At 47.4% G+C, this 27,432-nt stretch overlaps 1 protein-coding gene across 2 annotated transcripts in view; it reads left to right on the top strand.

Annotated features, from left to right (window-relative positions):
- Nucleotides 1-27,432, top strand: part of KCNIP3 (potassium voltage-gated channel interacting protein 3) — a 693,141-nt gene that overhangs the window by 345,554 nt on the left and 320,155 nt on the right. Inside the window, exon 1 of one of the 2 annotated variants that reach the window (XM_069619111.1) lies at nucleotides 3,425-3,579. The exons of the other annotated variant lie outside the window; for it this stretch is intronic. Coding sequence (XP_069475212.1) covers nucleotides 3,477-3,579 — 103 coding nt within the window. The 5' untranslated portion in view covers nucleotides 3,425-3,476. Of the gene's footprint in view, nucleotides 1-3,424; nucleotides 3,580-27,432 lie in introns of those variants that run through there. 2 annotated transcript variants of the gene reach the window in all.

Raw genomic sequence — 27,432 nt, 5'->3', positions numbered from 1 at the left:
GCCAGGCTTGGGTTGGAGCCCGGTGGACTTGGCCGTTAGGCAAGGTGTGAAGTTTCAGATCGGACATGCTATGCTACTAGTTTGCCTTGGGCTGTGAACAGATAATAGCGCCTTGAAAGCAAGGTCACATGGAAATGTGGGTGTGATGAGACTGTTAGAATTGAGAAGCTCATTTGTGAACTTAAAAAGTGAAAGGCGCATGCATTTTTGGGGGTGACTGCAGACTCGGGAAGATGTTCTCTTCTCTTTGACCTTGTGTCGTCCATGACTCCGTTCTTCTTGCTTAACCCGTCCATGACTCCGCTCTTCTTGCTTAATCTTTCCGCCTCTACATTTTTCGCACTTGCCTTCTTTTTCCTCCTTGCCCCTGTGTCCTCTCCTGCCTTCATCTCGTTCGGGCCTGCATCTGGGGGGCATACGAACCTTGGCTCGAACTATAATTTTGGCTAAAAAAAAAGGCCATTCAAGTCCCTGCAGATAATGTCTTTCTATTTGTCCCAAGACACATATTTTTTGATGTTCCATTTGAAGGCAAAATAATGATTCCGAAAGGAAGTGGCAGTGTTGGGAGCGAGGCTTGGCTTCTTTGTGACAAGGCTATGGGGAAACCGTGTGACGCGTGAAACCTAAGCAAAGGCCAGTGGCGCTGGGGTAAAGTCGGTTACATGTCCGGCAGTGTGACATGTGGCCAATTCAGACCTGCCTGACCAGACTCTGGTGGAAATTCATAACGGGGCATTTTTTCAATTCACCTCAGGGTGAAAAAGGTGAAAGCTGGGAGTGTGCCCTTCAAATGAAACACAGAAAGTACTGCTTTGTCAGTGCAACTTTAAGGAGCAGAGGTAATTAAAGATGGACTGGCCTGTTGGGAAATAGTAAAGGAGAGGTCATTGGAGACAGACTGGCCTACTGGTGAATAGAAAGTTGACTCAGCAGGTTGGTCACTCTACAAGGTTGATTATCTGGGACAAGTCTGACATTTCAGGCAAAATGAAATGTAAATGACTCTACCCGCCCATACTGCACTATTACAGGAACTCGCCGCTTGACAAATATCTTCCCTTATTGGCTACTGTGCCTCAGAGGAAAAGGCGTGAGAGAACCCTGTCTCTTTTGGACAAAGGTAGCTGCAGAACCATGGGTCCACTGCTTTGGTGAATTGGGAAAGGAGGGAGGAGTGACATAATGAAAGATATGAATTGAGGCCTGCATCTTCTAGTAGGGTGAGGAATAGAGGTGATTGGAGGTGGGGTGGCTGATGTTGGAACAGATGGACACCCCAACGGGCAGGCAAAGATTTGTAGCGCTTGGGCATAGGGAGTGACATGGCAGGCTGCGCAGCCTGTGACTGGCACTAGCCTCTCAGTGCAGCTTGCCTGCTAGAAAGCGTGTCCTTTTCACTAGAGGCGGGTGTTTCTAATAATGGGGATAAGGGGTTAAGATGTGAGAGAGAGGGCGGGCACCACATCTAAGACCAGGTGTGCAAAGTTGCCTGATATCAGCGGGACCAGGACAGGGGAAACATTGCAACCTCCTTGCCTTGTGTGCCACGCTGTGAGGCGGACACATGGGGTGCAGGCCGCGGGTTCCAGGTGATGCTGCCCGAGGCACAGCAGGAGTTCTCCATGGACCGTATCCACTTTGTGAAAGGCTACTGCTTACCCTGGGCTGATGGCAGCCATTCGGTGGTCTGCCATTGCAGGATCCACTGGAAAGCATTGCCGGATTTCCCTGCGAGTCGCAAAGGAGTGGACACTGGCTGTTGCTGTTTGCAATAGGAATGTCACATCGGAATGGAGCCAATCTTGGCCCTGTGCTGGCGTTGCCTATTCAAGTCTGAGCAGGCTTCTAGGCCTCACATTTGTTCCTTTATTCAGTTCTGGCATTTATGTTTCAAATAAAGACGATATGCTGATGGAACTAAAGAAAAATACAAAAATATATGGGGCACATATCTAAAAAAGTGATTTCATTTAATGTTTTCATTTGGGTTTGCAAACTGTTTAACTTAAAAACACGGGTTGCCTTCATTCATATTCGACTTGTACCGAATACTTGGCAAACTATGTGGCATTTTGGCAACTACTAACTATGCCCTTCAGTACACTCTTACCACCAACCCATCTGGATGTTCTACTTCTTTGCTTCTCACCCTCTTGGATTGGAGAGTGCTTAGAATCTCAGAAACCCTTTCCTGAAGCGCTATGCACATCTGGAAATGTACAGTTGCTCCCCCTCTTCGGCTCCTCTCCTCACCTCCATTTCTCTGGATCACCCCCCCCCCCCAACCCCACTCGACAGCTCTCCTGTCCTCTCGCATACATTCTGCAATCCTGCGGCCAACCCTTCTTTGTTAGTTTGCTTCATTAACCGCTCCTCTCCTCCTGCACTTCTTTCCCCTACACCAACCCTGTTCCCTTCAATCCCATGCTCCTCTCTCTCCATGCACTTCCCTTCCCTCCACCCTCGGCCTGCTCTTCACAGAGCTCTCCACTCCAGTGTCACCTTCCCCACAGACACTCTGATTACCTCACATGCTATGAAGAGAGAAAAAAACGAAAACCTCAAACCACTTTTTGAAACCATCAGCACAGGCGGCTGCTCGAGTTTCTCTCTGGGTCCAGCATCCCTGCTGTTGTTATGGAAACTCTTATCCTAATCAATGCAGCCGGTATTTTTGTTGCAAGGGATAGAGAGTATGGGACGGGCAGAGAGAGTGCGTGAGAGTCAGAGGGAGGGATGCTGAGAGCACTCCTGCCTCCGGCACCCCTCCCCTTCTGCTCTCAAGGGGGGTTTAAAGCCTGTAGTAATTCTGCAGCCAATGATGCAGCAGAGGGCGGGCAGGGAGGACTCTCAGAGGTGATTCCTGGAGCCCAGCTCCGCAGGACACAGGGGGTGCCCTCCCAGCCTACCGATGACCCAGCCGAGTCTGCACCGCCAGGACTCCGCACCTCTCCCACTGGGACGCGGAGCCGTTTCTGGACACCACTTTCTGCCTTCTTTCATCCCATGAGTACGAAGACCCGTGGCTAGGCCAAGAATGTAGAGGACATAGAGGCGAGACAGCCATAATGACGTGACCTCGCCCAGAATTGTTTTCTGCATACATCTACAAGACTTCTCCCTTCTGTGGAGACCAATCGGGTGAGCTCCCGGTAGGATATTGACCAACCCGGGTCCTGGTGCAGAGATAGTTGCAATTCTGTCGACATCCCTTTGGGAGTCCTACTATTCGTGGCAGCACGGAGGTCAGCGCATTCCTCTTCTTTCCTTCTGGGACTCTTAGCGTACAAGGCAACGTCTCCAGGAGAGTACCTCCAGAAATGTGACTCCTGTTCGCTGTGACTTGGCTGGGCGCCCTTTGCATTCCATCCCAAGAACGCATTGGGCACTTGGCGCCCGGAAGCTGAGCTGGCCCGTGGCGGGGCGCGCATGTCCGACGTGCAGATCCACACCCCGAGGGACGCTGGCCGGCCATGGGGATCCAGGGCATGGAACTCTGTGCGGTGGCTGTGGTCATCGTCCTCTTCTTCACTGTCCTCAAACAGTTTGGGATTTTGGAGCCCATGTCAATGGAAGGTAATTTAACAATTTGCGTGAAGTTCTTCCTGAGATGCTCGTGGGACGCTTTGAAGGCCCCACCGAGAGCCCCCATGCATCTTCCCCTCTCAGTCTATTCGCTTCCACCAAAGGTCGGGCGGGCGGAGAGGTGTGGCGCCCCCCGGGAGTCTATCCCACTAAGACGGATCGTCCATCTCCCTTTACAAGCTCAAACATTCTGGGGTCCTCACTCTCTCGAATGTTATTCAAGTAGATCCCTTGGGATATCGTAGGTAATTCAATAATTACTTTCTTATAGGAGAAGAATGTAAAAAAACAATAAAAATTACATGAGATATTGATGTACAGTGGTTCTTACTTCTAAAGGTAGTCAGTTTCGCGATTAAATAGCCCAGGTCACTGTGCTTGATCAACAGCTTGAAAAAGTTTGTGGAGAGACGCAGCGACAGTGCCCGGGATACAGGCGGGGCGGGGCGTGGGTGGGGGCGGGGAGTAAGCGCTTTGGTCACAGGAATAACCGCAGCGGGTCATCCTGCTACAGCACCATGGATAGCGACCTGTGCGTGATGCCTATGCAGGCGGCGGCTGTGCATGACTCGGGCTAAGTTTCCCTGGGGGTGGCTGGAGAAGGCCTTCTTCAGCACTCTGGCCAGGGACAGCGACGTGTGCGTATGTTTGCATTCGTGACTGGGAGGAGTGCATGGCTGGAGCAGGGAGGTCCATGTATGTGGCTGGAGAAGACCTACTTCAGCACTGTAGCCAGAGACAGCGACCTGTGTGGGTTTGCATGTGTCGGTGGCGGGAGATGTACACGGCTGGGGGCCGTCCTGCCAAGGGGGGCTTCGGAGACGACGCATTTCAGCACTATAGCCTGGGACAGCGACATCGGTTTTGCAACGACGTGCGGTGGACCTACAAGGCAGGAGCTCAGTGGAGGGGTACCCAACTCTTCTTATCGCAGTACAACCGAAAATAAAGCCCCGCGTGGGTGTATGTTCGTGGACTGTGTGCATCCTGCTTTTGTGTGTCTGTCTGAATGTATGTGTCTTTGTGTGCATCTCTGCATGCCTGCTTTTTCGCGTGTGTATGTGCGTGTCGACCTGTGTGTAGAAGAGGGAGGGGTTGTAGGGTGACTGCATGGAAGGGGATCAACTCTGGAGGGGAGTCAATGAAGTCCCCCCTCAGCCTCAGAGCCAAACTTGTGTGCGTGCGTGTGTGTTAATCGATGTGTGCGTCCCTTCATGCCCCACCACCCTTCTTCCTGCTGTCGTATCCACTTAACCCCCACCTTTATGGGCATATATTGTTTCCTCTTCCCTCTTTTCTGGGCGTCCATATTTAAGTGACGCAGCCACTCTCACCCCTGGATTCTCTTTTATTATTTCGCATGTTTAGTCTTGGCTCACTCTTACTCCTTTTTTTGTCTTTGAATGTATTTCTTTCCTTCAAGTTTGTTCTATTTATGTTATATTTCCTTTTTATATTCCCCTCTAGTTTTTTCCGTTGTTTTTTGTTTTTCCCCTTTCTTTTTCTTGTGTAGATTATCTACCCTTCCGTTATTTCTCCCTACTTACTTCCTTCCTTCTCTTCCTCCCTTCACCCCTCCTTCCCTTCCTTCTCTTTCTGTCTCTTTTTAATTTATTTTCTTCCGTCCTTTTCTCCCCCATCGTCTTTCTTTCTCTATTTCAGTGTATGTTTCTCTTTCATTCGGTTTTTACTTTGTGCTTTCTTGCTCGAGTTCTCTCTTGTTCTCTTTCGTGGCTCTTTCCCACCACTTTGTGTTTGTCATTATTTCTTCAGCTTCTTTTTTACCTTGTTCTCTGTGTTTCACTCCCTTTCTTACAAGTTCTTTCTCCCTTTCTTTCATGTTCTTGTTGTCTTTTTACCTCTCTTGTTATTGTTATATTTTGCACTCTACCTTATTTACTATTTCCCACCTTCTCCTTCCCTACCTTATTTTGTTATTTCTTTCCCCCAACTTCATTCCACCCTTCCGGTCTTTCTGTATCCATCTTTTCCCTTTCTCCTTCTTGTTTCTCTTTCCGCCTCCCCTCACCTCTCACTCTTCCATTTCCGAAGTTCAGGAACTCTTCTTCCCTTTGCAAGCAACTGTTTGTACTCCTTCCTTCTCCCCTTTCTTATTCCTCCCCACCCATACCTCCGTTCATACCCTTTCCCTCATTTGTGCCATAGTCTCCACTTCCTCTTATCCTTTTTCTGTTCACTCCTCCCTTCCTGCTTCTACTTTTCCCTATTTTATGACATTGTCTCCACCACCTCTTATCCTTTTCCTGTACTCTCCTCCCTTCTTGCCGCTACCTTTCCCTATTTTGTGGCATAGTCTCCACCTTCTCTTCTGCTTTTCCTGCTCTCTCTTCCCTCCTTACCTTTCCCTAATTAATGCCAGTCTCCTTTTCCTGTTCTCTCCTCCCTTCTTGTTGCTACCTTTTCCTCTTTTATGCCATAGTCTCCACCTCCCCTTATCCTTTTCCTGTACTCTCCCCCCTTCTTGCGCTACCTTTTCCTCTTTTATGCCATAGTCTCCACCTCCTCTTATCCTTTTCCTGTTCTCTCCTCCCTTCTTGCTGCTACCTTTCCCTCTTTTTGTGGCATAGTGTCCACCCACGCTTATCCATTTTCTGTTCTCTCCTCTCTTTTTTCTGCTACCTTTCCTTCTTTTCTGGCATAGTCTCTGCCTCCTCTTGACCTTTTCCTGTTCTTTCCTACGTTCCTGCTTCTACCATTCCCTATTTTATGCCACTGTCTCCACCACTATTGCCTTTGCCCCACTCTACAGGACTCTCAACTCTAGTTATATCCTCCATCCTTGTCTATTGTATAGTGAAACGTAGTGTATTATGAGACCTGGGCCTCTGCCCTACCACACAGGATTCTTAACTCTAGGCACTTAGATAAACTGTGAAGGTCAGCTTCCAGACATATAACCCACTAACCAAAAAAGCTCAAATTCTGCATAACTAACTCATACAAAAACCTACACAACCACCTTTCGCACAGCAAGACGCACGCACTTCACCACAACGTAACAACAAACAACGCATAAGCCGCACCAACAGCACACAAGACCTGACTTCGATCCAATACTCGAACCAAAGCTCAGCGCATGGTGTATACCGAACTGAAGCTGCCAACAGGACACCACTTCTCTCACTATCCTACTCCCTCCTCACCCTACTAACCCAACCTGCCTTCTCGTTTACAGATCCGTCTGAGTACCTGGGGACCAATTCTGTTGGTGACGGTGCGCTATACAAATACCTTTTCCTGTGCTCTCCTCCCTTCTTGATTCTACCTTTCCCTCTTTTGTGGCATAGTCTCCACCTTCTATCCGTTTCCTGTTCTCTCCTACCTCCTTATCTTTCCCTATTTTATGCCAGTCTCCTTTTCCTGTCCCCTCCTCCCTTCTTGCTGCTATTGTTACCTCTTGTATGCCATAGTCTCCACCATGCCCCATTTTGTAGCATAGTCTCCACCTCCTCTTATACTGTTCCTGTTGTCCCCCTTTCTTGTTGCTACCTTTCCCTATTGTATGCCATAGTCTCCATGTCCTCTTATCTTTTTCCTGTTCTTTCCTCCCTTCTTTCTTCTACCTTTCCCCCTTTTATGCCATAGTCTCAAACTCCTCTTATTCTTTTCCTGTACTCTCCTCCTTGCCACTTCCTTTCCCTCTTTTGGGGCATAGTCTCCAACTCTCCTTCTAGTGTTCTCTCCCCTTCTTGCTGCCACTTTCCCTATTTTTTGTCCTAGTCTCCTTTTCCTGTTCTCTCTTCTTCTCTCCTCCCTTCTAGCCGCTACCATTCCCTCTTTTGTGACATAGTCTCCACCTCCTCTTATCCTTTTCCTGTACGCTCCTCCCTTCTTGCCGCTACCTTTCCCTCTTGTGTGGCATAGTCTCCACCTCCTCTTATCCTTTTCCTGTACTTTCCTCCCTTCTTGCCGCTACCATTCCCTCTTTTTTGGCATAGTCTCCACCTACTCTTATCCTTGTCCTGTTCCATCCTCCCTTCTTGCTGATAGCTTTCCCTATTGCATGCCACAGTCTCTACCTCCTCTTATCCTTTTCCTGTTCTCTCCTCCCTTCTTGCCACTACATTTCCCTCTTTTATGCCATAGGCTCTACCTTCTCTTATCCCTTTCCTGTTCTCTCCTCCCTTCTTGCCACTACCTTTCCCTCTTTCATGCCTTGCTCTCACTCCCACCTGCTCTCGAAATCTCGTATCATTGTTGCCTTTAGACATTCCCATTAATCCATCCTTCGTACTTCATAATACATATTCTCAGTGGTCGGATTGAGCGGGAGCGGTGCTCCTCTACTTTTTTAAATTAAGTTTTACTCTTCCTATACTTTTTTTAAAAAAAAGAAACAGTTCCGGAATGGTTCCTTTTAAAAATAAAAGTGTAGGAGAAGTTGAAACCTGCACTTCCAGTGCACTACACTGAACGTTCCCTTAAACAGCAGGTGCATGTGTTTGGGGATTTGTATTGTACATGGGAGGGGGTGCGGTGATGGGGTTTCTGGGGAGCGAGGGCACGTCAGCAGGGAACATAATTCCACTACTTCTTTTCATACACTTCAACCACTGCATATTCTAAATCTATTTATTCTCCAATCCTTGAAAAAAGGTAATGGATTCTCTGCCATGAAAGACGGGACCAATCGGCAATATATAATGAATTGCTCTTTTCATCCCAAGAAAAGTCTTTTTTGCTGTCATTTGATTAATGCATTTTGACTGGTGACCAGTTGGCAGGACGTGGAAGTCCTCTTCAATCAAAACCTTGCAACGTAGCATATCCCATTGGTTTTCAAGACCTTTGTTGGGGTCCATTGGAGCAACATTTTTTTAAAGTTGATTCAACGTTAGCAAATATAGTTTTCCCCTTAAAGCTGCAATGCCCCCTTCATTGGAGGTACCAAATCACCATAGATGAGAAAGATATGCATATGGGCACCCCGTGCATGCTGACGCGTACACATTGCACAACACTGTCTTTCCCAGCAAAGAGAACAGGGGTAAATGCATCCTTCGCCAACTGATGAACAGAGCTGCTCTCCTTGTACACGCTCCCTTACCAACTAAGCCTTCAATCTCTTGTCTCTAAGAACATGGCATCTCTACTCGCAGTTCACAAACGGGTTCACATTACCGTGGAAATTAAGCACAATCCAGACCAAGAAAATAGCCTTCTCGTTTTTCCCGCCTGTGCTACACATTCAAGTACAATTAAGTCTCATGTTGATTCATCTGTAATGGTATAAGATGTATATATGATATTGATCGATTTGTTATTTATTATGCGCCTATACACAAATGGTTCAAGGTGCAACAAGGCAAGGGAGGGGGAACAAAGGGAGGACAAGACAATGATCTTACTAGGCCTTGTATCATGGAGATGGTGCAAGTGTGCAACAAGCTGTGCAGGGGGGGAGGGTACAGGGAGAAGTGCACCCAGAGCAACAGGGCCCTGAGGTAAGTACAAGCAAGGCTGGGACTACAAGGGGCAATCCCAGCCCAGTAGTGCAAGGTTAGCCGGGCGGCAGTGCAAGTTGGGCCAAGTGGCAAGTGCAGGTGTCTTGTAAGGCTCAGAGGCCACTGGGCAGCCAGTCAGCAGACACAGTAGGAGCAAGGAAAGGTTAGCAGGGGATAGGGAGTGAGAAAGAGGAGAAAAGGGAGGTCTTAAGAGGCTTCCAGAACATAGGAGATCCGGCTAGAGAAAGGCAGGGAGGCCATTCCAGAAGGAGGCACCTGCCGAACAGAGAGATCTACCCCCCATTCTCTGCTTGGAGAAGCAACTCACCCGCAGAGAGTTAGAAGTAGATGAGCGAAGGGATCTAGGAGAAAGGCACTTAGAGTTTGAGGTAGCAAGGGCACAGCCCCAGAAAGCCTTGTGGGTGATGCAGAGGGTCTTAAACTTGATAATTGCAGCCACCAGGAGCCAGTGGATGGATTTCAGGGCTGGAGAGCTGCAGTCCCTGGGGTTGAGGTCAAGGATAAGTCTTCTGGTCCTGTTCTGGATGAGTTGAAGGGGGTGAAGAGTAGAGATAGACATAATAGGAAAGAGGCTATTGAAGTAGTCCAGCCTAGAGAGGACCAGGGCTCTGGTGACAGTGAGCTTCTGGGGGAAGGTGAGAAAAGGGAGAATACCTCTGAAGAGGAACAGCTGGAAATGGGTCTTCTCGACAAAGTCTGTGATGTGTGGAGAGATGGAGAGAGTGGAGTCAAAGATGACCCCAAGGTTTTTAGCCTCACAAGAGTGTTAGGACAGAGGGCCCAAGGATGGCGGCCAGAGTGAGAGAGGAAAAGCAGGAGCAGGGTTCCCAATGAGAAGGATCTCAGTCTTACTGGCGTTAAGGCAGAGATTATTAGAGGAGCAGCATGCCTGAACAACGGAGAGACAATCAGGGATGAGCGAGGAGGAGGAGGAGACCGAGGGTAGCCTGGAAGAGAGCTGCATGTTAACCGCATAACACTGAAAGGTAGAGGAAAAGGGAGAGATCAGGAGGGCCAAAGGGGCCAGGTAGACATTGAAGAGCCAGGGGGAGAGGGTAGATCCCTGGGGAACACCAAATATTTAGATAGAGGTGGTGGAGAGAAAGGACACAAGCTGAACCTGGGAAGGTTGGTCCAGGAGGAAGGAGGTCAGCCAAGCCAGAGCCAGATCTGTGATGGCAAGGGTCTCACAGAGACAAGTAATCAGGATGTTGTGGTTGACCATGTCGAATGCAGGGGAAAGATTGACAGATTCAGTGTGGAGGGTTAGCTGGGAGATAGCCAGCTTCTCCAGGAGTTTGCCCAGGAAAGGAGTGATAGAGATCGTGCGATAGTTTGCCAGAATGGAGGGGTCGCTAGAAGGCTTTTTTAGTAGGGGGTGCACAATGGAGTGCTTCAGAAGAGAGGGGAAAGATCCAGGGCGAAGGAGTGATTACAGAAATCAGCCAAGGCTGGCATGAGAGAACCAATGTTTTCCTTAATGGTTCTGGAGGAGCAGGGGGTCACCTTTTTGGGTGAGACATTCATAGACCGAAACTTCTTCAGGTGTTACAGGAGAGAGGGAGGAGAAAAGGAGAGTAGGGGGGTCAGCAAGGAGGGCATGCAAGAGGTGGAGGGAGAGACAAGAGAAGAGGAGGAGAGTGCGGACAGGAATCCCTGGGGTTTAGTGGTGAAATGAGAAGCCAGAGCTGTGTAGAGGGCCTGAGTAGTTGTAGAAGAGGTGGATACCACAATAGGATTGTCCAGCTCCTTGCAGATTTTGAAAAGTTTGGCCGTGTTGTTAGAGGCCGCAGAGAAGGCTGTTGTATAGTACTTAATGCCGGATTTCTCCTGCTTCTAAGCACTGTAACAATAGTGTTTACCAAATTTAATCAACCGTGAAAAGACGAAGGGCTAAGACAACCCTGCCAGGATTCAAGCCTTCAAAGTGCAGCCTGGCCCCATACCGGAAGCAGGTGCTAAACCTACGAGCTAACCAACCTACAGAAGGTGCACCCCTCTTGCCCAGTCTTCACTCTAAAACCCAAGTGGTACCCAACCTTCCATTTTCCAGCAAGGGAGATAGTGCCCTCATATATCTCACTCCCAAGACCTTGAATGCTCTTCCCCTAGACCTTAGGACACTGGGTGTCCTCCGGGGTCTGTGTAGGATTGTGTACTGCTCTAGGCTCCTCCTGGGCCTGTTTGTCCCTATATAGTCCGGTGAGCTTCATGGTGCTTTGCTCCATTTAGGGAGCTATGTATGTACCATCCACACTCACTTTGAGGTTGTTCCAAATGTTCTTTTCTGGTTGACCCACCTAAAGTAGGGTTGCTTGGTGCCAGGGGGTACAGAGTGGCAAGTAGTGAGAGCATGTCTTCCGCTTCGAGTCACCGGGGCAGCAGCAAAGGATGACCAACCCATGCACGCACAGGAATTTGTAACCATATTATAGCATTTATCACCTGCGTTGAAGTTGTTCTGAGCCACATAAGAGGACCTCTCAAAACATCTTGTGGGCCCCCTATACCAATAATTCTACCCAGAATATGGGCCCTGGCAGGAGGTCTGGCCAGTTGGGGGGGTTCTAGTTCCAGAGCTCAGTGCTGGGCTCTATATCAGTAGTAATGGTCCCTACGTTCGGAGTAATTTCTGGAGATATGGGGACAAATGTGCAGTATGGGAGATCTCAGACAGGAAAAGGGTGCCTGTGGGGTTGGGGCACATCCTCGGAGTAATGTGGAGGAGGTCCACCCCCAAGCAGGAGCTCCGAATGTTTTGTCAAGTTTAATGGCAACATAAGTTTAAGAGCTAATTTCTATTTACACAGATGCTCATATTTACCTCTGGGTGAGAGTATTAGTAAGTGACTTGTAGCATTTTCTGGTTTATGATCATTGCATCAAATTCCTTGCATCTAAAAGTATTTGCATCAAATTCTTTCCATCTAAAAAATTTGCATCAAATGTCTTTTTTTTCTTTTTTGGGGGGGAACCCCCTCAAACTCCTGTTTTTTTACCCTTTAAAATCCTCCTGAACAAAAATTAACCCTTTACTCCCCAAAAACATGCATTTGATGCACATTTTTTAGATGGAAAAAAATTAGATGGAATGGCATTAGATGGAATGGCTTTAGATGCAATGACCAGATACCGCATTTTCTACTTATAATACATAGTATAAAGTGACATAGTTAACAACTGACTTCTGTTAGTGGCAAACAAAAGAACTGCCAACTGTGTGGCCAACAGTTTCACCCATCCGGGCTTTCTCAAGGCAAAGAAACCATTAAGTCGATTTGACATTTTGAGGAGCAATGCTTGGTGTGGTGTTAGGAGTTAGGTAAGGGGGCTTGTGGTGGGAGTAATGTGTTGGTGTGAGGGTGTTGCTAGGTCAAGAAAAGATCCGGGGCTATGCTAATTTTGGGACTGTCTGGACTGAGGGATAGATAACCTTTTGGTTGTAACCCCTGAGCTTCTATCATGGGCTACAACCAAAAGACCTGGGGATATAGCCCCCTCAGACATCCTCCACCCACGCCTCACAGTGTCCCTATAGTATTGCCACCTGTGTGGGTCTGTGGTAGGATCATTATGCATTCTAATCTCTGTGTCCAGAGGTTTGTCCATCATGGGCGCTTGTACTAAGGCACTGCGTTTTGTGTGTGGGTGTGTGGGGATCCTTATTTTGAGTAATTCCCCGTGTGTCTGGGCTAGTAACAACACCATGTCCTGTCTCTAACGCCTGGTTTAGTGCAATGATCCAGGAAAATGCATCAGTCTATAAGACTAATGCCCAATGTGGTTGCCTGAGTTAGAACATATTCTTGGGTGGTGCCTGGTGTGGGCATCATCTACTGTAAAGGCATGTGCTAATAATAATGCAGAATGTGTGTGCCATGAGTAATGCCCAATGTGATTCCCTCTATGAATGAATGTTCAATGGGGAACCCCGAGGCAAGTGTGTCAAGTCCTAAAAAAAGAAGTGGGGGGGACTCATTACCAAACCAATTGAATGTGGCGTTCCCAGAAATAAGTCTATCAAGGTGCCCTCTGAAAAAAGTAGGGGGACGTGTGTCCTTGACTTGAGACTAACGCATGGCATGGGTCCCTGAGCCATTATTAACCCCCCCCCCCCTGTGGCCCTTGCAGCAGAATAAATACCCAGAATAGGGGCTTGTGCTAGGTTCCTGTGCCATGATATTGCACTGGTCTGCCAATCTGATGCCTGGTGTGGGTGGTCCCAGTATTATTTCCTGTGTAGTGTTCTGGGCCTTAACTAAGGAGTAATGCCCAGTATAGGTGCATGCACACGTCTATCTAGAGTGTAAAGAAGACAGGGTTTTATTCACATGCAGACACTCAGCATATTTACAGAAATTAAGAGAAAGGCAATATGGAGTGAAGAAGCTTTAGACGTCAACTTCGTGACCTGCAGGAGGGCATCTGGTCTCACTTCTGGGAATTTAGACGGTCAAAGGCAGTGTTCTAGGGAGGGGATCTTCCCGCTTCTATTTGGAATCCAGTTCTTCCCAGTCTTGCCTTACCCCAGTAGAGTTCTGTGTGTGGACACCCTCCCCATCATTTGCTCAGCTAAAAAAACAACGGGTTGCATTGAACAAAGGATGCGCTTTGCTCACTCCAACTGGAGCAAGGAAGACAAAGCTGCCTCGCTCCCTATACGAGTTCTATGGGAAAATAATACAGCATACGGTGGCCAGTTAGTCAGCAGGTGTTCTGGTGCACCGTGATTGGGACAGCCACACGGGGAGCACAGTTAGGCGAGGTCACAACACACTGCAGGTGGCTGGGAGTGCACACAAACACCAGACTTGAGGTCTCCCCCGGCCCACCAACACCCTGAGCCCTGGCCACGGCAGCCTGAAGGTGAAGCAGAGCAGCAGCAGCAACGCCAGACGCAAGTACCCGAGGCCACAGGAATGCCATTAGGCACTAAACACCAGAGGCGTTGCTAGGGGGTGGGTAAGGGGGCTATAGCCCCTGATCATTTGGTTGTAGCCCCAGATAGAATCTCAGGAGCTACAGCCAAAAGGCTAGCTAGCCCCAGTCCCGACAGTTCCGACATCAGCGTAGCCTTGTGTCTTTTCCAGACCAAGCAACACCCCTGCTAAACACACAGGGTGGCCAGTGGAGTCCATGGCCCAGGCTCAGCACTTTACCAGTCCTGGCCTTTCATATTTCAAGCGAACGCCATAGATCGCCATTTCCCACCCTCTCAGGGAGACATGACTTGGGGGTGGGGGCAGGGCCATCTTAATCACTTTAGGGGCCTGGGGCACAGACAGCTTTGGGACCACCTCCCCCGAACAAAGAAATAAAGGGATCCAGAATATCTGGTCAGGTACCCCTCGTCAGGATCACAACGCATAGCTTGATGTGTTGCTTTGCAGCAATAAAAATAGCCCCTGCTTTAATCAAAACCATAAACAAGAAGCATTTCAAGGCCATGATGAGGATACGTGTGTTCTAGCCTAGGTACAGGGCACTATTCATCAATATTAGTAACGAGAAAGGTATTCCGACCATAGCATACATGCAGGGTACAGATCGTATGAAAAAGGTGCACATAATGTAGAATAGACAGACAGCTCAGATTAGCTGCCTCCCAAAATGCAATAGGGCTCAAGCATGGATACAGGAGACCAATGGGAAGCAAGGGGAAAGCTACGCATACCATAGCATCAACACTGGATGAAGATTAAGCTACTAGGAAGGTGCCTGTAAACAGACAGATTGAGATTCGAAGAGGCACATGGTGTGTAAGCAATGTTGCCATTAGATACAAAAGAAACAAGTGACTGTGGTGTGAGTTATATTAATTTCCACTATTACTATAGAGGAATAAACAGTGAAGCAGTGAAACGATGAGCGGGGCTTTTTGGGAAATCCTATCCCGAGAAAGAAATCACTTTGAAGGGCGACAATTTTGAAAGGTTTAAGGACTAGCCATTTTGACAGGTTAGGCAGCACAATATTAAATGAGATGCCCAGGATCACACATTGGTTAAGAGGTGAAGCTGAGATTTGTGCTCACTTTGCAATTTCTCTACTTTACCACTTTCCTTTGTAGCATTTACCATGAACTAAAAATCCCATGTTATAGAACTGACTTGGAAAGTAGAAAAATCACATAACCCAGCATGACAATTTTTAAAAACAAAATGTTATAGAAGCGAATTATACTAAATGGGAATGATTCTACCTTCATTGCCTCCACCATTAAGGGAAGCATATAAGTATCAGCATACTAACTGATGTTATCTTAAAAGCTTTCATATGGCTTTCTCTTTTGTATTTGAAAGTTTAAAATATGCCCACAACACAGGCTTGTGAAATTGTTTTTATAAACATGCCAAAAAACCTCTGAGTCAAATGAGCAGGCCGTGAAGTATGCTTGCCGGAGGCCTGTGATATTTGATCCACTCTCTTCTGTGTAGAACCCCTTCTACTCAATCCAGCAATGGGCTAAATAATGCCACCAACATGTGAGAAGTCAAACCTTTTCAAGATAACACAGTAATGTCGCTGATATTCGATGATTTTTTCCAGGATCACTGTTGTCAAAGCCAGGATACGTGAATTCACTCTTTGGTCCCACAGTCTTGAATTTGGATACCAAATCAGCTCTCAGACTATCACTTTATGCTCATCATTGAAGGTCACTGCCTATGTTTTGCAATTCCCCATGTGAACAAACCAATATCTAGACCGTCACCATACTGAAGCTATGTTCGTTTTTATAGCAACCAGTGTCTGGTGTAGGTGCATTGCTGATAATAGCACATGCTGTGCTACAAATCCAAGTGCATATACATGCAGGTTTATCAACTTGAGACATAAGAAAGGCTGAGTCCACCATGCATAGATTTCATAATGCCATCTTGCATATGAACACAGATCTCTGCAATGAGTGCTTAACACACTGAGCTAGCTTCTTAACCATCAAAGCACTCAAATGCATCAATATGCATTTCACCTTTGGCTATTGCAAATGGTCAATATAATCCCCCAGAAAGCTGAGAATGCTACAGTAGTACTCTCGTAGTGAACACACAAACAAGGAATAATACCACAGTGAACACATAAATCTGATCAAAGCAGAATGTACTTATCAACAACAGACAGTCAAAAGATTTACAGCCTCAACAACACATCATAAAAGATTCTCACATGTGCTTTTTAAGTTTGTTTAACAAAGGGACCTGGCTTCTTTAAGTCAGGCAGTCTTGTGGGCCCCCCTCCAAGGTGGGGGCCCGGGGCAAGTGCCCCTTTTGCCCTCCCATAAAGACGTCAGGGCGCAGGGGGGTCTTATGGAAGAGCAGGGACGAAATGAGCTCTTGCTAAAAGCCGCCTGGGGTATCTGGCAATATTATCCAGTAAGTCGGAACCGCATCTGGTGCAATGAGGCGAGAGCGCATGGCGCGCCTCAAATACAACCTCCACATCAGGTGCAAATTCAAACTTTGTATCCCCTATGCTTTAAATGCCTTCTAAAACTGCCCCCCGATACGTATGCGGGCACATTCCCAAACCCGCAGACGTATTGTCACATAGGCATGTTTGTACAGCACCAGTTGCTAGTATAGCTCCTGTTAGCCTGGGTAGTCAAATGGGCCTAGCAGCTGTGGGTGTGAACCTAATCAGGCTCTTCTAGGCGCCCCCTCGAAACATTTTAAACACACGGGCGGTGCTCTACTAGACAGGGCCCCAGGCCATGCCATACAGTGTGTGAACCCCGACCTTAGCGAAGAGATGAAAAGTCACGGATGGACCTTAAGAATCGCAGGTTCGATTTCCGGCAGAGGCGACTTACCTTTACATCCATCTGTGGTTTATAAAACGAGCACCATCAACTTGGGTGTGAAGCACCAAGAGACCACCCCGTTTTGATGGGGTTCGGGGGGTGGCCCTTGCATCGTGAGGCATTGTGTTATCATCCTCCTAGCCCTCACTTCCATCCTTCCTTCCAGCCGCCCCCACCCCACCCCCGGGGCGGAGATGGAAGGATCCGTATGGATCTTCTGGCTTGTCAAAGCTCTGAGCTGAATATGCTCTGAGCTGCGGAGAACGGGCTGAGGCGTCATCACCCTGAGACACAGAATCTCACCCAAGCTCCCTCCAGGGCACGGCCAGTAGCACCTGACTGACTCCCAGTGCAGCATTCCAGTGTCCCAAGCACCACCGTGGGGGCGGGGGAGGGGATCTGGGCAGCCAGCAACATGCCCTCCATTCATTCAGAATATAAGGAAGTGCAGTGTGCACAAAAACCACCCACTCTGAATGAAATCAACACGCACCCCCGCCAGTGCCTCATTATGAGTTTGGTGGTGTGGCCTAAAATGGTGGTCATTTCGTGGTAAATGCAGTTACTGTTACATTACTGCACCGCCACACTATGGGTTCGGAGATAAGGTGGAAGAAAAACCTCCAGCAAGATGCTGGAAGTAATTCTGCCACCTTACTGCCAAAAAACGGCCATTTTGGCAGAATTACCGCCTGCAGTAATTCCCGCCAAAATCCCCATGGAGGCCATAAATGGGGACTAACACTGTCAACCTCCACTTGTAGTCCGGCGGTTATTCTGCCAGATCAAGTGGCAGTAACGGTAAATCCTTTTGGTGATATTACAGAAGATTTACCACCGAGATACCACCAAACAACATAATGAGGCCCTGTGTTTTTATTAGGGAAATAGTTTATTTGGAGTATTTGCACCTTAATGTTGGCATGCCTGTTTGCAGACTTTCTCTTTGTGTTGTTTAGGAATGCTGACAGTAACCTTAACATGTACAACAGGTATGTTGGTGGATTTGTATCTTTTTATAGATCGTAACTTCGCTGACACTTGAGAAATTCAGAGCAGGAAGTGGCATCTGTGCTGTTTTGTTCCAAAAGTTGGGTTCTACGAAAATCTCTTTCTGAAAGTTCCAAACAACCCTTTCCCCCCGTTTTGTAGTTTGTATCGCATCCGCTGCCTAGTGCTGTAAGACCACACCATTTATAAGTGGGGGGGCGAGGTGGGGAGGGGCGTCAATACCACTGAAACATTATGGGTGGTATTACAGAAACGATGTGCACCAGCGCAAGTGTAATCAGCACTAGGGCAAACATTGTCTCATTGCAAAAAGCATGTTCCATCGATGTATTCTTGCATAAGGGCTGCATTTGCCCTCAATGTGGTCCTTTGCCCTGGTGCAAAACTGCAATCAAATGTTTTTGCATTAGGGTACTTTTTGCCCTAGTGCGACTGCATCTGATTGGTGCAAAGTTTCTTACTAGCGTCCCAGATGTTTGAAGGGAACATGCACTGTTTGGCAGAGGGTGGCAATCCATGCTCAGGTGCTATTTGAAAGTAAGATGCCTCACACTGTGATGGGCTGAGACCCTGTGATGGGGCCTCTGTTTTGCATAGAAGTAGCTGAGTCAGGGGCCCACTTTGAATTCACTTCACTGACTTATAGGGTCTCTGTCTTCCCCAGAGGCCACAGTGATCACTTTCAGAGCGCACAGGTGGTCTTGGAGCCTTAGAAGAGGACATAGGGAAGGAGCAGAGAACACCTCCTCTGCCAACCTGTGAGAGGGGCATCCCGGACGCACAAGGTGAGGCTGCAGATTTCCCCCATGCATGTGCCCGGACACAGCTATACAGCGCTGGTCAATGGGCCGGCTCTTGCCGGGTCTGCGATCCAGCATCAGATGTCTCCCTGGATCTTGGACCCGGCCTGCCTCAGCCCTGACAAGGCTTGACGGAGCCCCCAAATTCACTGAGGGAAGCGGGGAGCTCGGTGATGTAATCTGCTTGGTTTGTAGTTAATGATATGAACCTTTGTTTGTGCGCGCTCAACTTATGTATTATTGATTTCTTCCTTAAGATTCACATTTCACATTTGTATTTGGAACAATCATTTGAGTCAAGATTCCTTGTTAGTTTCCAAAGATTGGTTTATTTTTGTTCTTGCCTTCTACACGTGTTTCACTGCCATAGTATTTTTCTGGCAGATCCTCAGGAGGGATATTCCCATATTTGGGATGAACTTAAATTCAACTGAAAGGTTAACAAACATAAAACATAGCTTGTTTATTCAGCAGTATGTCACAATTCATATCAATTTTCAAGAGTAGTCAAAAGTGTTTACAGATTGTAACTGTAGTTAAATTTCAATTGTTGACAAGCTCCTAAGTGCGCTTCCTACTGCATTTCAGGCAGAAATGAACATATGATTTTGTCAATGCTTTCGCAAATATACTTGTCTATATTTCTTGCTAGTTTCAGTCATTTGCACCCATTAAGTAGTTTGTACTCACATTTTTAGTTTATTCTACTGGTTTTTCTGTAGTATTTTCAGCACTTTCGATATTTGGTAGCTCTTTTGTTTTTGTCGATATTTTAATGGCTGTATCTTTTTCAGTAGATGATATTCTACTAATGAAGAAGCGGCATGATAACCACCTACTTCCTTGTTCGTGGTATGTTTCCAGTTCTTGTTCATTGTCACTCTGTGATTCTGCTTCTGAAGACGGTGGTGAGGTTAAGGTTGGCGGTGTAAGGAATGGCTTCTTTATTTGCTGAGTTTGACTGAGTGTGTGGTTTTTATTTGGTATTTGTTTTTGAAAAGTATAAATCCTCTTGAATTTGTAATCCATTTAATATCTGATAAACTTTTTTAGTTTTTGATTTTGATGTCATTTTCAAACCATTTTATGTAGTCTAGTATTTGATAATTTTTAAATGTTGCTTCTGGCAAAGTCAATTTGTCGATATCTGCTTTTATTTGTTGTATTTCTTTGGTTGTTATATCATGTGATTTTTTTGCATTGTTGATTATGCGTATCATCATCTCCTTTGATCTATTGCTTAATAGTTCTTCCCATTCTTGCGATCCTATTAGGTCGTCCTCTTCAAAAGATGTAAAAATACATATGCGCAATCCCCTTGGTATTCTGTTTACTCGTAGATATTGTTCCATTGTTTTTATTTCCCACCATCTTGAGAGTTCCTTTTTTTCTAGTTGTTCCAGTTTTTCAAAGAGTGATTTTAATGATTCCTTGTTAGTATTGATTGGTTTTCGGTTAGATATGTTGGATCCTGAGAATAATTTTTCTGTATTACAGAAACGATGTGCACCAGCGCAAGTGTAATCAGCACTAGGGCAAACATTGTCTCAGTGCAAAAAGCATGTTCCATCGATGTATTCTTGCATAAGGGCTGCATTTGCCCTCAATGTGGTCCTTTGCCCTGGTGCAAAACTGCAATCAAATGTTTTTGCATTAGGGTACTTTTTTGCCCTAGTGCTACTTGCATCTGATTGGTGCAAAGTTTCTTACTAGCGTCCCAGATGTTTGAAGGGAACATGCACTGTTTGGCAGCGGGTGGCAATCTATGCTCAGGTGCTATTTGAAAGTAAGATGCCTCACACTGTGATGGGCTGAGACCCTGTGATGGGGCCTCTGTTTTGCAAAGAAGTAGCTGAGTCAGGGGCCCACTTTGAATTCACTTCACTGACTTATAGGGTCTCTGTCTTCTCCAGAGGCCACAGTGATCACTTTCAGAGCACACAGGTGGTCTTGGATCCTTAGAAGAGGACATAGGGAAGGGGTAGAGAACACCTCCTCTGCCAACCTGTGAAAGGGGCATCCCGGACGCACAAGGTGAGGCTGCAGATTTCCCCCATGCATGTGCCCGGACACAGCTATACAGCGCTGGTCAATGGGCCGGCTCTTGCCGGGTCTGCGATCCAGCATCAGATGTCTGCCTGGAACTTGGACCTGGACTGCCTCAGCCCTGACAAGGCTTGACGGAGCCCCCAGATTCACTGAGGGAAGCGGGGAGCTTGGTGATATAATGTGCTCGGTACTCCTTTCTCCAGCGTCATTCGCGCGGTTGTAGGCTTTATTTGCTCAACCTGTTATTTTTTCTTGTGGCCTTAAAGGGACACCACAGGAATCAATGGGCCATGACTATCACTGTTCAGGCTTTCTACATGCTGGGCACACTCTTGTTTTCCAAATGTACATCTTACACTTTCATATAAAAAAAAGTCATTTCCAAACTCAAAAATGCTGCTTAAACTTGCATCCCCTAGTTTTCTTTGAAATGTGTTTTTTTATGTTGCACTTCCACACACATACCCTGCAATTTGTGTGCCTCCTACTTTGTGCTTTATCACAGGTTATATTTATAACATCATTATATGCTTGCCAAACTACTTGTTCACAAATAAATGCTTCTGTTGTGCTGTCACTGGTAATTAGGAAATTAAACTGTGGGTTGATGGGTGCCCAATTTTGATTTTCACAACAGAGGCAGAAATACCTCCACCTCTGCCCTCAATATAAGGAAGTGACCTGCTCAACCAATCCCCTGGCCAAGCACATTTTATAGCACTTGCTTTTTAAAATGAATTGCAAAAAGTCACACGATGAACGAGCAGGTGTTAACCCCTTTACTGCTGGGTTATTATGCATGTCTATGCAAATAGGAGGAGCATACCCTTAATATATAAAATCTCAGCAATGCTCTCTAACCTGCTGAGCTACCCTGGTAGCCTTCTACTTTAGAGCGTGTCTGTGGATCCCTTAATGTACCAAAAATCACTTCATTACCAACAGTACTTTGGTGCACCACTGCCATGCAAGTGATTTAAAGTGGAATTGATATACAGTGTGGAGTTTGGAAACAAGCAGCATGAAAGAAATTGCACCATTTTAAAACTATTATTTTGAACATTTCCTTTGAACGGAGTTCAACTGCCAGCTCCGCCACCTCGGAACTCTGCCCCCCTCCTCCAAACTCCACCCCCACCGCGGCCGTTGTGGGATCCCCCTTTAAATGTTTTCCATTTCCACCACTGCTGCTGTCCCTTCCAGCACGGTGCTGTGCTAGTGGGAGAGCCTCCAGAAACATCAGAGACCAGAGCAATCCGAATGTCCCAGTGCCCTCGCCGGCCATCAGAGTTCTTAAGTTCTGAACTTCTGGCTTGTTCTTCTAGCGCCTGCATGATCACAGCTTTGGGGGAAGCACTGTGATCCTTGGGAACGGCTTTAGACAGCCATTGTCCCCACAAAGAAACCTCCAGCCTGCCGGTGTTGCACGGGTACTTCTTTTTCCAAGAAAGAGCTGTGTAGTGTTCTATCTTATAAACCATTTATACCAAGGAGAGTGCTTTTTCAGCACCTTGGTTAGAAATAGCCAAGTGTTTGCCTCTTGTTGGGGTGACGTCAGGGCCTTCCAACTGTTTCAGATGAAATAGGCCTCAGGGCTCTGGGGGGCCACGAGGAGCTGCCCCATGGTGGCAGTCGTGTCTAATTTGTACATTAAATATGCACAGCACAAACACTACAGGCTGTCTTTACTGGCTCCCTGAAGCCTGTCACACCCCTCTTGCAGTATCCAGAAAGGTTCTTAACTCGTTACATTTTTACTCCTGTTCCCCCGACATTAGCAACCTAATGTAAAAGAGCTATTAATACCTTTTCAGCAGAAATATAGGGCCTCATTCTAAGTTTGCCGGTCCGGAAACAATGTTGCCGGTGAGCTTACCAGCACTGTTGTTTCTGCACTGGCAAACTGCGGGTTTGCCTGCTGGAGCCGCCATGCTTGACAGGTCTAACCCCGCCGGGCACAGCGGCCACGGTAGGCAGACCCGTCACGGAAGCATCAGTGCCGGTGCTTCCGTGGTCCCCATTCCCATAGAGTCTCATAGGACTCGATGGGAAGGAGGGGGACTTACAATTTGCCAGTGCCTGACTTTCCGGCCTTCCGGGATTGTAATCTCCTGGTGGCACCGGGAAGTCAGGCGCCGGTAAATAATTACGGGTCTGGCGGCAATTGGCTGGTAGCACCAGCACGGTTACAGCCGGACCCGTAATGAGGCCCACAGTTTTGCAGCCCTCTGCTGGCTGCCCGTACCTTCATTATCTGCTGCTTTTAATAGCTATTAACCGCCTTGTGGCATTCTTTTGACTTTATTATAATTTACTGTTCTTTAAAGTTGTAAGGGAGAGGGGCTCTCAAGCATCACATTTAAATGGGCACCCACCCACCCCGACACATCTTCAGTCAGCCCTGCTCTTAGAGCTTGGAAAAGTACCAGTCCACAATATGAGCCGATTTAAAGCACTGCTCCATACACCTAGGCTTTAAACTACAGGCAGCGGCTATATGAGAGTAAAGGGGGCAACTAGCTCATCAGTTCCCTAACAGTGGCAGGAACTTCACTTTGCCCCTGTAAATATGCAGGCCTCTGCTATTAAGCACCTTGGCAGAGCCACAGGCTTGCAGCATTCTACTTGCACAGTCTTTACCAGAGTGGTATACAGTGGTGATCAGCTGTGCACCTGCATAACTCTATAATGGAGAATTAGTACCTGGCTAAGGGGTGGGTGAGTGTCGGCCTCTCAGCCAATGAGGAGGCTAAAAACAGGGGCATTATCACATGGTAATCCCGCCGTCCGTGCCTGTTCATAGCAGGGGGCTGCCATCTTCCCCTGCCGGGTGCTTAGTTAAGTGCTGCCCCGTGTCTCCCCCCACTCATTAAACCCGTTTTCCACATATTTTCCCACCTCCCATCCCCGCCCCACTTACCTTGCGCTGCCTGGTCCTTCGTTGACTACGGGAACCGCTGTGTACCCGGCGCATCCCCGCAGCCTCGCAAATGACCATCATGGAAAGGGAGAAGGGACTACCTAGCGGCAGGCAATCTTTTTTTTTTTCTTCTGAAGTTCAGAAACGACTGCAGCCTTTCTCAACTTAACAAAAAAAACGATTAGTGTCTGGTACATCGTGCCAGATACTAACAGCAATATCACCCATGCAGGGAGGGCATTACCGGGCCTGGGCAAGGTAGATGCCCATCCAACTTCAGCAAGCCATGATGCAACAAATAATAATGTTGTACTCAGATCGTACCGAGTGATTGTAGCACAGAATGTCTTTTTATGCTCAATGATTCAAGGTCCTTGTTCTTTGCAGGTGCTGAAAAAGGCAAACAATCACTCTGGGGTTATAATGTTTGTGGGTATTTGGAGGGGAGGGTGCGGGTCAGTGATGGGGATGGGGTTAGGGGCAGAGACATAATAGACATGTGTAAGGCAAGACCTCAAGACAACCAGACTATTAAAAAAAGCAATCCTCTAAGGAAAAAAGGCTTGGTGCACCGCTTTGCAAAGAAAACAAGATTTATTTCAATACAAAAAGGAAAAAGGTGCAGGTGGTCCCATAGAACCAAACTACCACGGAGCTCTCTGTTAGTTCAAAACAAATATGGGTTTATAAGGAAAGACATTGGGCCTTATTACGAGTTTGGAGGTAGCCAAGCCCTTAATAAGGGCCTGGCTACCCCCAAACTCGGGTCTGGGTCCGGCAAAAGGGGATTTACCGGGCCATTCTGACCTTGGAGAGCCCAGTAATTCCCATTCGTGGGACCCGGACCCAGTACGTCTCCATTCCTATTTGAGCCCCTATACGGCTCAAATAGGAATTGGGACGTACGGGGTCTGGGTATGGGAATGGGGAGGATGGTAGCAGCGGTACCATTAATAACAGTACCGCTGCTACCATCCTAGTCTGCTCGCGGGTGCCGTTCTGCACGCCCGGTCTGACCAGGCGTCCAGAGCGGCACCCGCGAGCATACTCGGAATGGTGCGGCGAGGTAACAACAACGCGGGTAGCACTACCGGCGCCGTAGTTGCCTTACCGCAACACTCCTAATGAGGCCCATTGTCATCAATGACACACACAATATACAGTGTTCATCCCCTACCCTCATTGGCTACGACCTATATACATACTACCAGTCCCCTATAGTCCCTTGACCAATTGGCCACATCCTAATCCACCCCTTCTCTCTAACACAAGGTCCCCCTACTCCATCACCTTGGGTCCCAACTATGGGATTGGCGAGTTACCTGGAATGTTACCCACCCCATTGGCCTAATCACGTGGTGTGCACCTGGTCATTAACATGCACTCAGAGGATATCTGCAAGGTCAAATTGGCCTCTTAAAATAATGGCGCACTTCATTTGATGCCAGACATACAGGTGCCCCCACCATGCCTCCCCGCTCAGGACTAACTTTGTTGGCATCACATCTTGCTCCTCATATCACAAATCATGGGGTGTTCTGCTGCTCATTCCCCCCTTATCAATTGCCCCTCCTTGGTACACCTTCTTGCTGCCTCTTAGACCACATTAATTGGCCCAATTCTGATGGATTTAGGGGCTCTGTTTTCCAGCCATCTGCCAGTTCAAATAGGAAGGCCACTCTCCTGGGGGTGCTAGTGCCCTAAATCTTAACCACACATGTTGGCAGCTCGAGACCACTACCCTGGCTCCCATGGGTTTGTCCTTCAGGACGGGCGCAGCCCTACTCTTGCTCTGCCATTCACATTCCATTCAGGATTCGCCAGACTACAGCTGGATACAATTAAACCATTATCGGGTTGGTGTGAATACTATTGTTCTTGGCTTCACTGCTGGGGCTTGAAAAGGGATGAATAATTCAAACTGTTCACTAGGCCACGCTTCTCTGTTTCCAACAAACGGTCCAAAACGCCAGTCCTCTCTTTCAATATGGCGATGCTTCAGGGTTTCTCGCACCCTGACCCAATGCCTACATTCCCATCGTCACACATTCTATTTCGCTGCTACTACACAATTTCATGCATGCCCTATACCGGGGTCTACCTATGCTTCAGTGATTGCTTTAAACAATAAATGACTTTTTGTCATCCCAGTCTCCACTCATGCTCCCCCAGCCCCTGCGAACGCGCACGTTGTCTTTCTTGTGCGGTAATAGATTTTTCTGAGTCTGAATCATTTTGGAGGCCACGGGAGCAAGACGCGCACCCCAACACATGTGTAAAATACGTGGAGAGAAAATAAAATACCACTGTTTCATATGGATGCCACGGGGTGTGCATAGAGCCAATAATAAATGTGCATGACAATATATAAATCCTTATGGTCGCGTGTTGAGCAAAAAGAGTATGATGGTAGCTTTTGTTTTGTACATGATGAATGGTAGCCTACAATTACCAGCAGGCAAAGTAATTGTAGCCTAATAAATGGTAATCTGGGTTTAGATTTACTATCGAAACTGAACGGGATACGGGGAAAGAGAATGCGTTAAGATCATCTGATGAATTATTAATTCATACACCACCCCTCCCACTTCTAATGACCCACCATCCAGTCCTCTTAAAGTACCATAATCACCAGCAGGCTGCTTTGTATGCAGCCATCTCGTGTTAATTGCACTTTACTGTAAAGCGACGACAAACCACAGCAGATCCCTTCCGAGCTTGCAAGTAGGTACCTCTGAGTACTGCGGGTGCAGTGTGTGGCAGCTCGGGCACAGATTCTCTCTTCCCCTGAGACCATTATCCTACCCAATTCTAGCACCGCTCTTTGCACGTTACTGCCACTCCACAAAAGCGGCTCTGTCATTGCCACTTTCTTGCCAACAAGCCTCCTCCACCCCCGCACCTCCTTCTACGAGAGCTACTCTCTGAGGCGTCCTTAACTTCATTTATTTGACAATGGGCACTTATTTTTGATGGTACTGATTTGAATCTATTTTCCAATGAGTGCCCAACATGGCATGGATAAACCTGTTCATTCATTCATTCTGTAACAGATTACGATAGGAGGCTGTAGTTTGTTCCGACGAGCGCTCAGTTTCCTGTCTGTGGGGGTCATTACGAGTATGGCGGTAGGGGGTTAACGGCACCGTTAAGGATGGCGGTGCCGTTAAGCCCCTACCGCCATATTCCGAGGTCCCTTAGCGGGTCCCAGCAGGAACGGCTGGTCTGACCAGCCGTTCTTTGCAGGACCCGTTAAGGGACCTTGGAGCTAATAACGGGCCTGCAATTTGCGGGCCCGTTATTAGTGCCTTCCCCATTCCCATTGAGCCCTATGGGGGCTCAAATGGGAATAGGGAATGGTTTACTGAATGAGGACTTACCGGGTCCGCATAGGTCGGATTGTCCTGGTAAGTCCCCATTCAGTGACACCAGACCCGGACCCGGGTTTGGAGACAGCCATGGCACTAATAGCACCATGGCTGCCTCCAAACTCGTAATGACCCCCTGTGATTCTAATAGTAAACTAATAGTTCTTTCTTATTCAAAATATTGCTGCCTAAACATCTCTTCATTTTTAGGGGTAACTAGTGAGAGGTCTGGCTTCTGCCACGTGCCAGAGTACCAAGTAGGATCAGGATCATGATGTGGATATGTGGAGCTATAGCCTTGAGATGATCTGAGGACCTATATGTCTGAATTGATAAATTTGGAGTAGCCATTATTGTAACCTGGTCTGGTGTCGAAGCAGCGATAATTGAGACATAAAACCTCCTA

This window comes from Ambystoma mexicanum, chromosome 10, assembly GCF_040938575.1.
Source record: "Ambystoma mexicanum isolate Mex_15411 chromosome 10, UKY_AmexF1_1, whole genome shotgun sequence".
Classification (NCBI taxonomy): Eukaryota; Metazoa; Chordata; class Amphibia; order Caudata; family Ambystomatidae; genus Ambystoma; species Ambystoma mexicanum.
The sequence above is the reverse complement of the archived record's forward strand: the minus strand, read 5'-3'. Positions and strand labels throughout refer to the sequence as shown.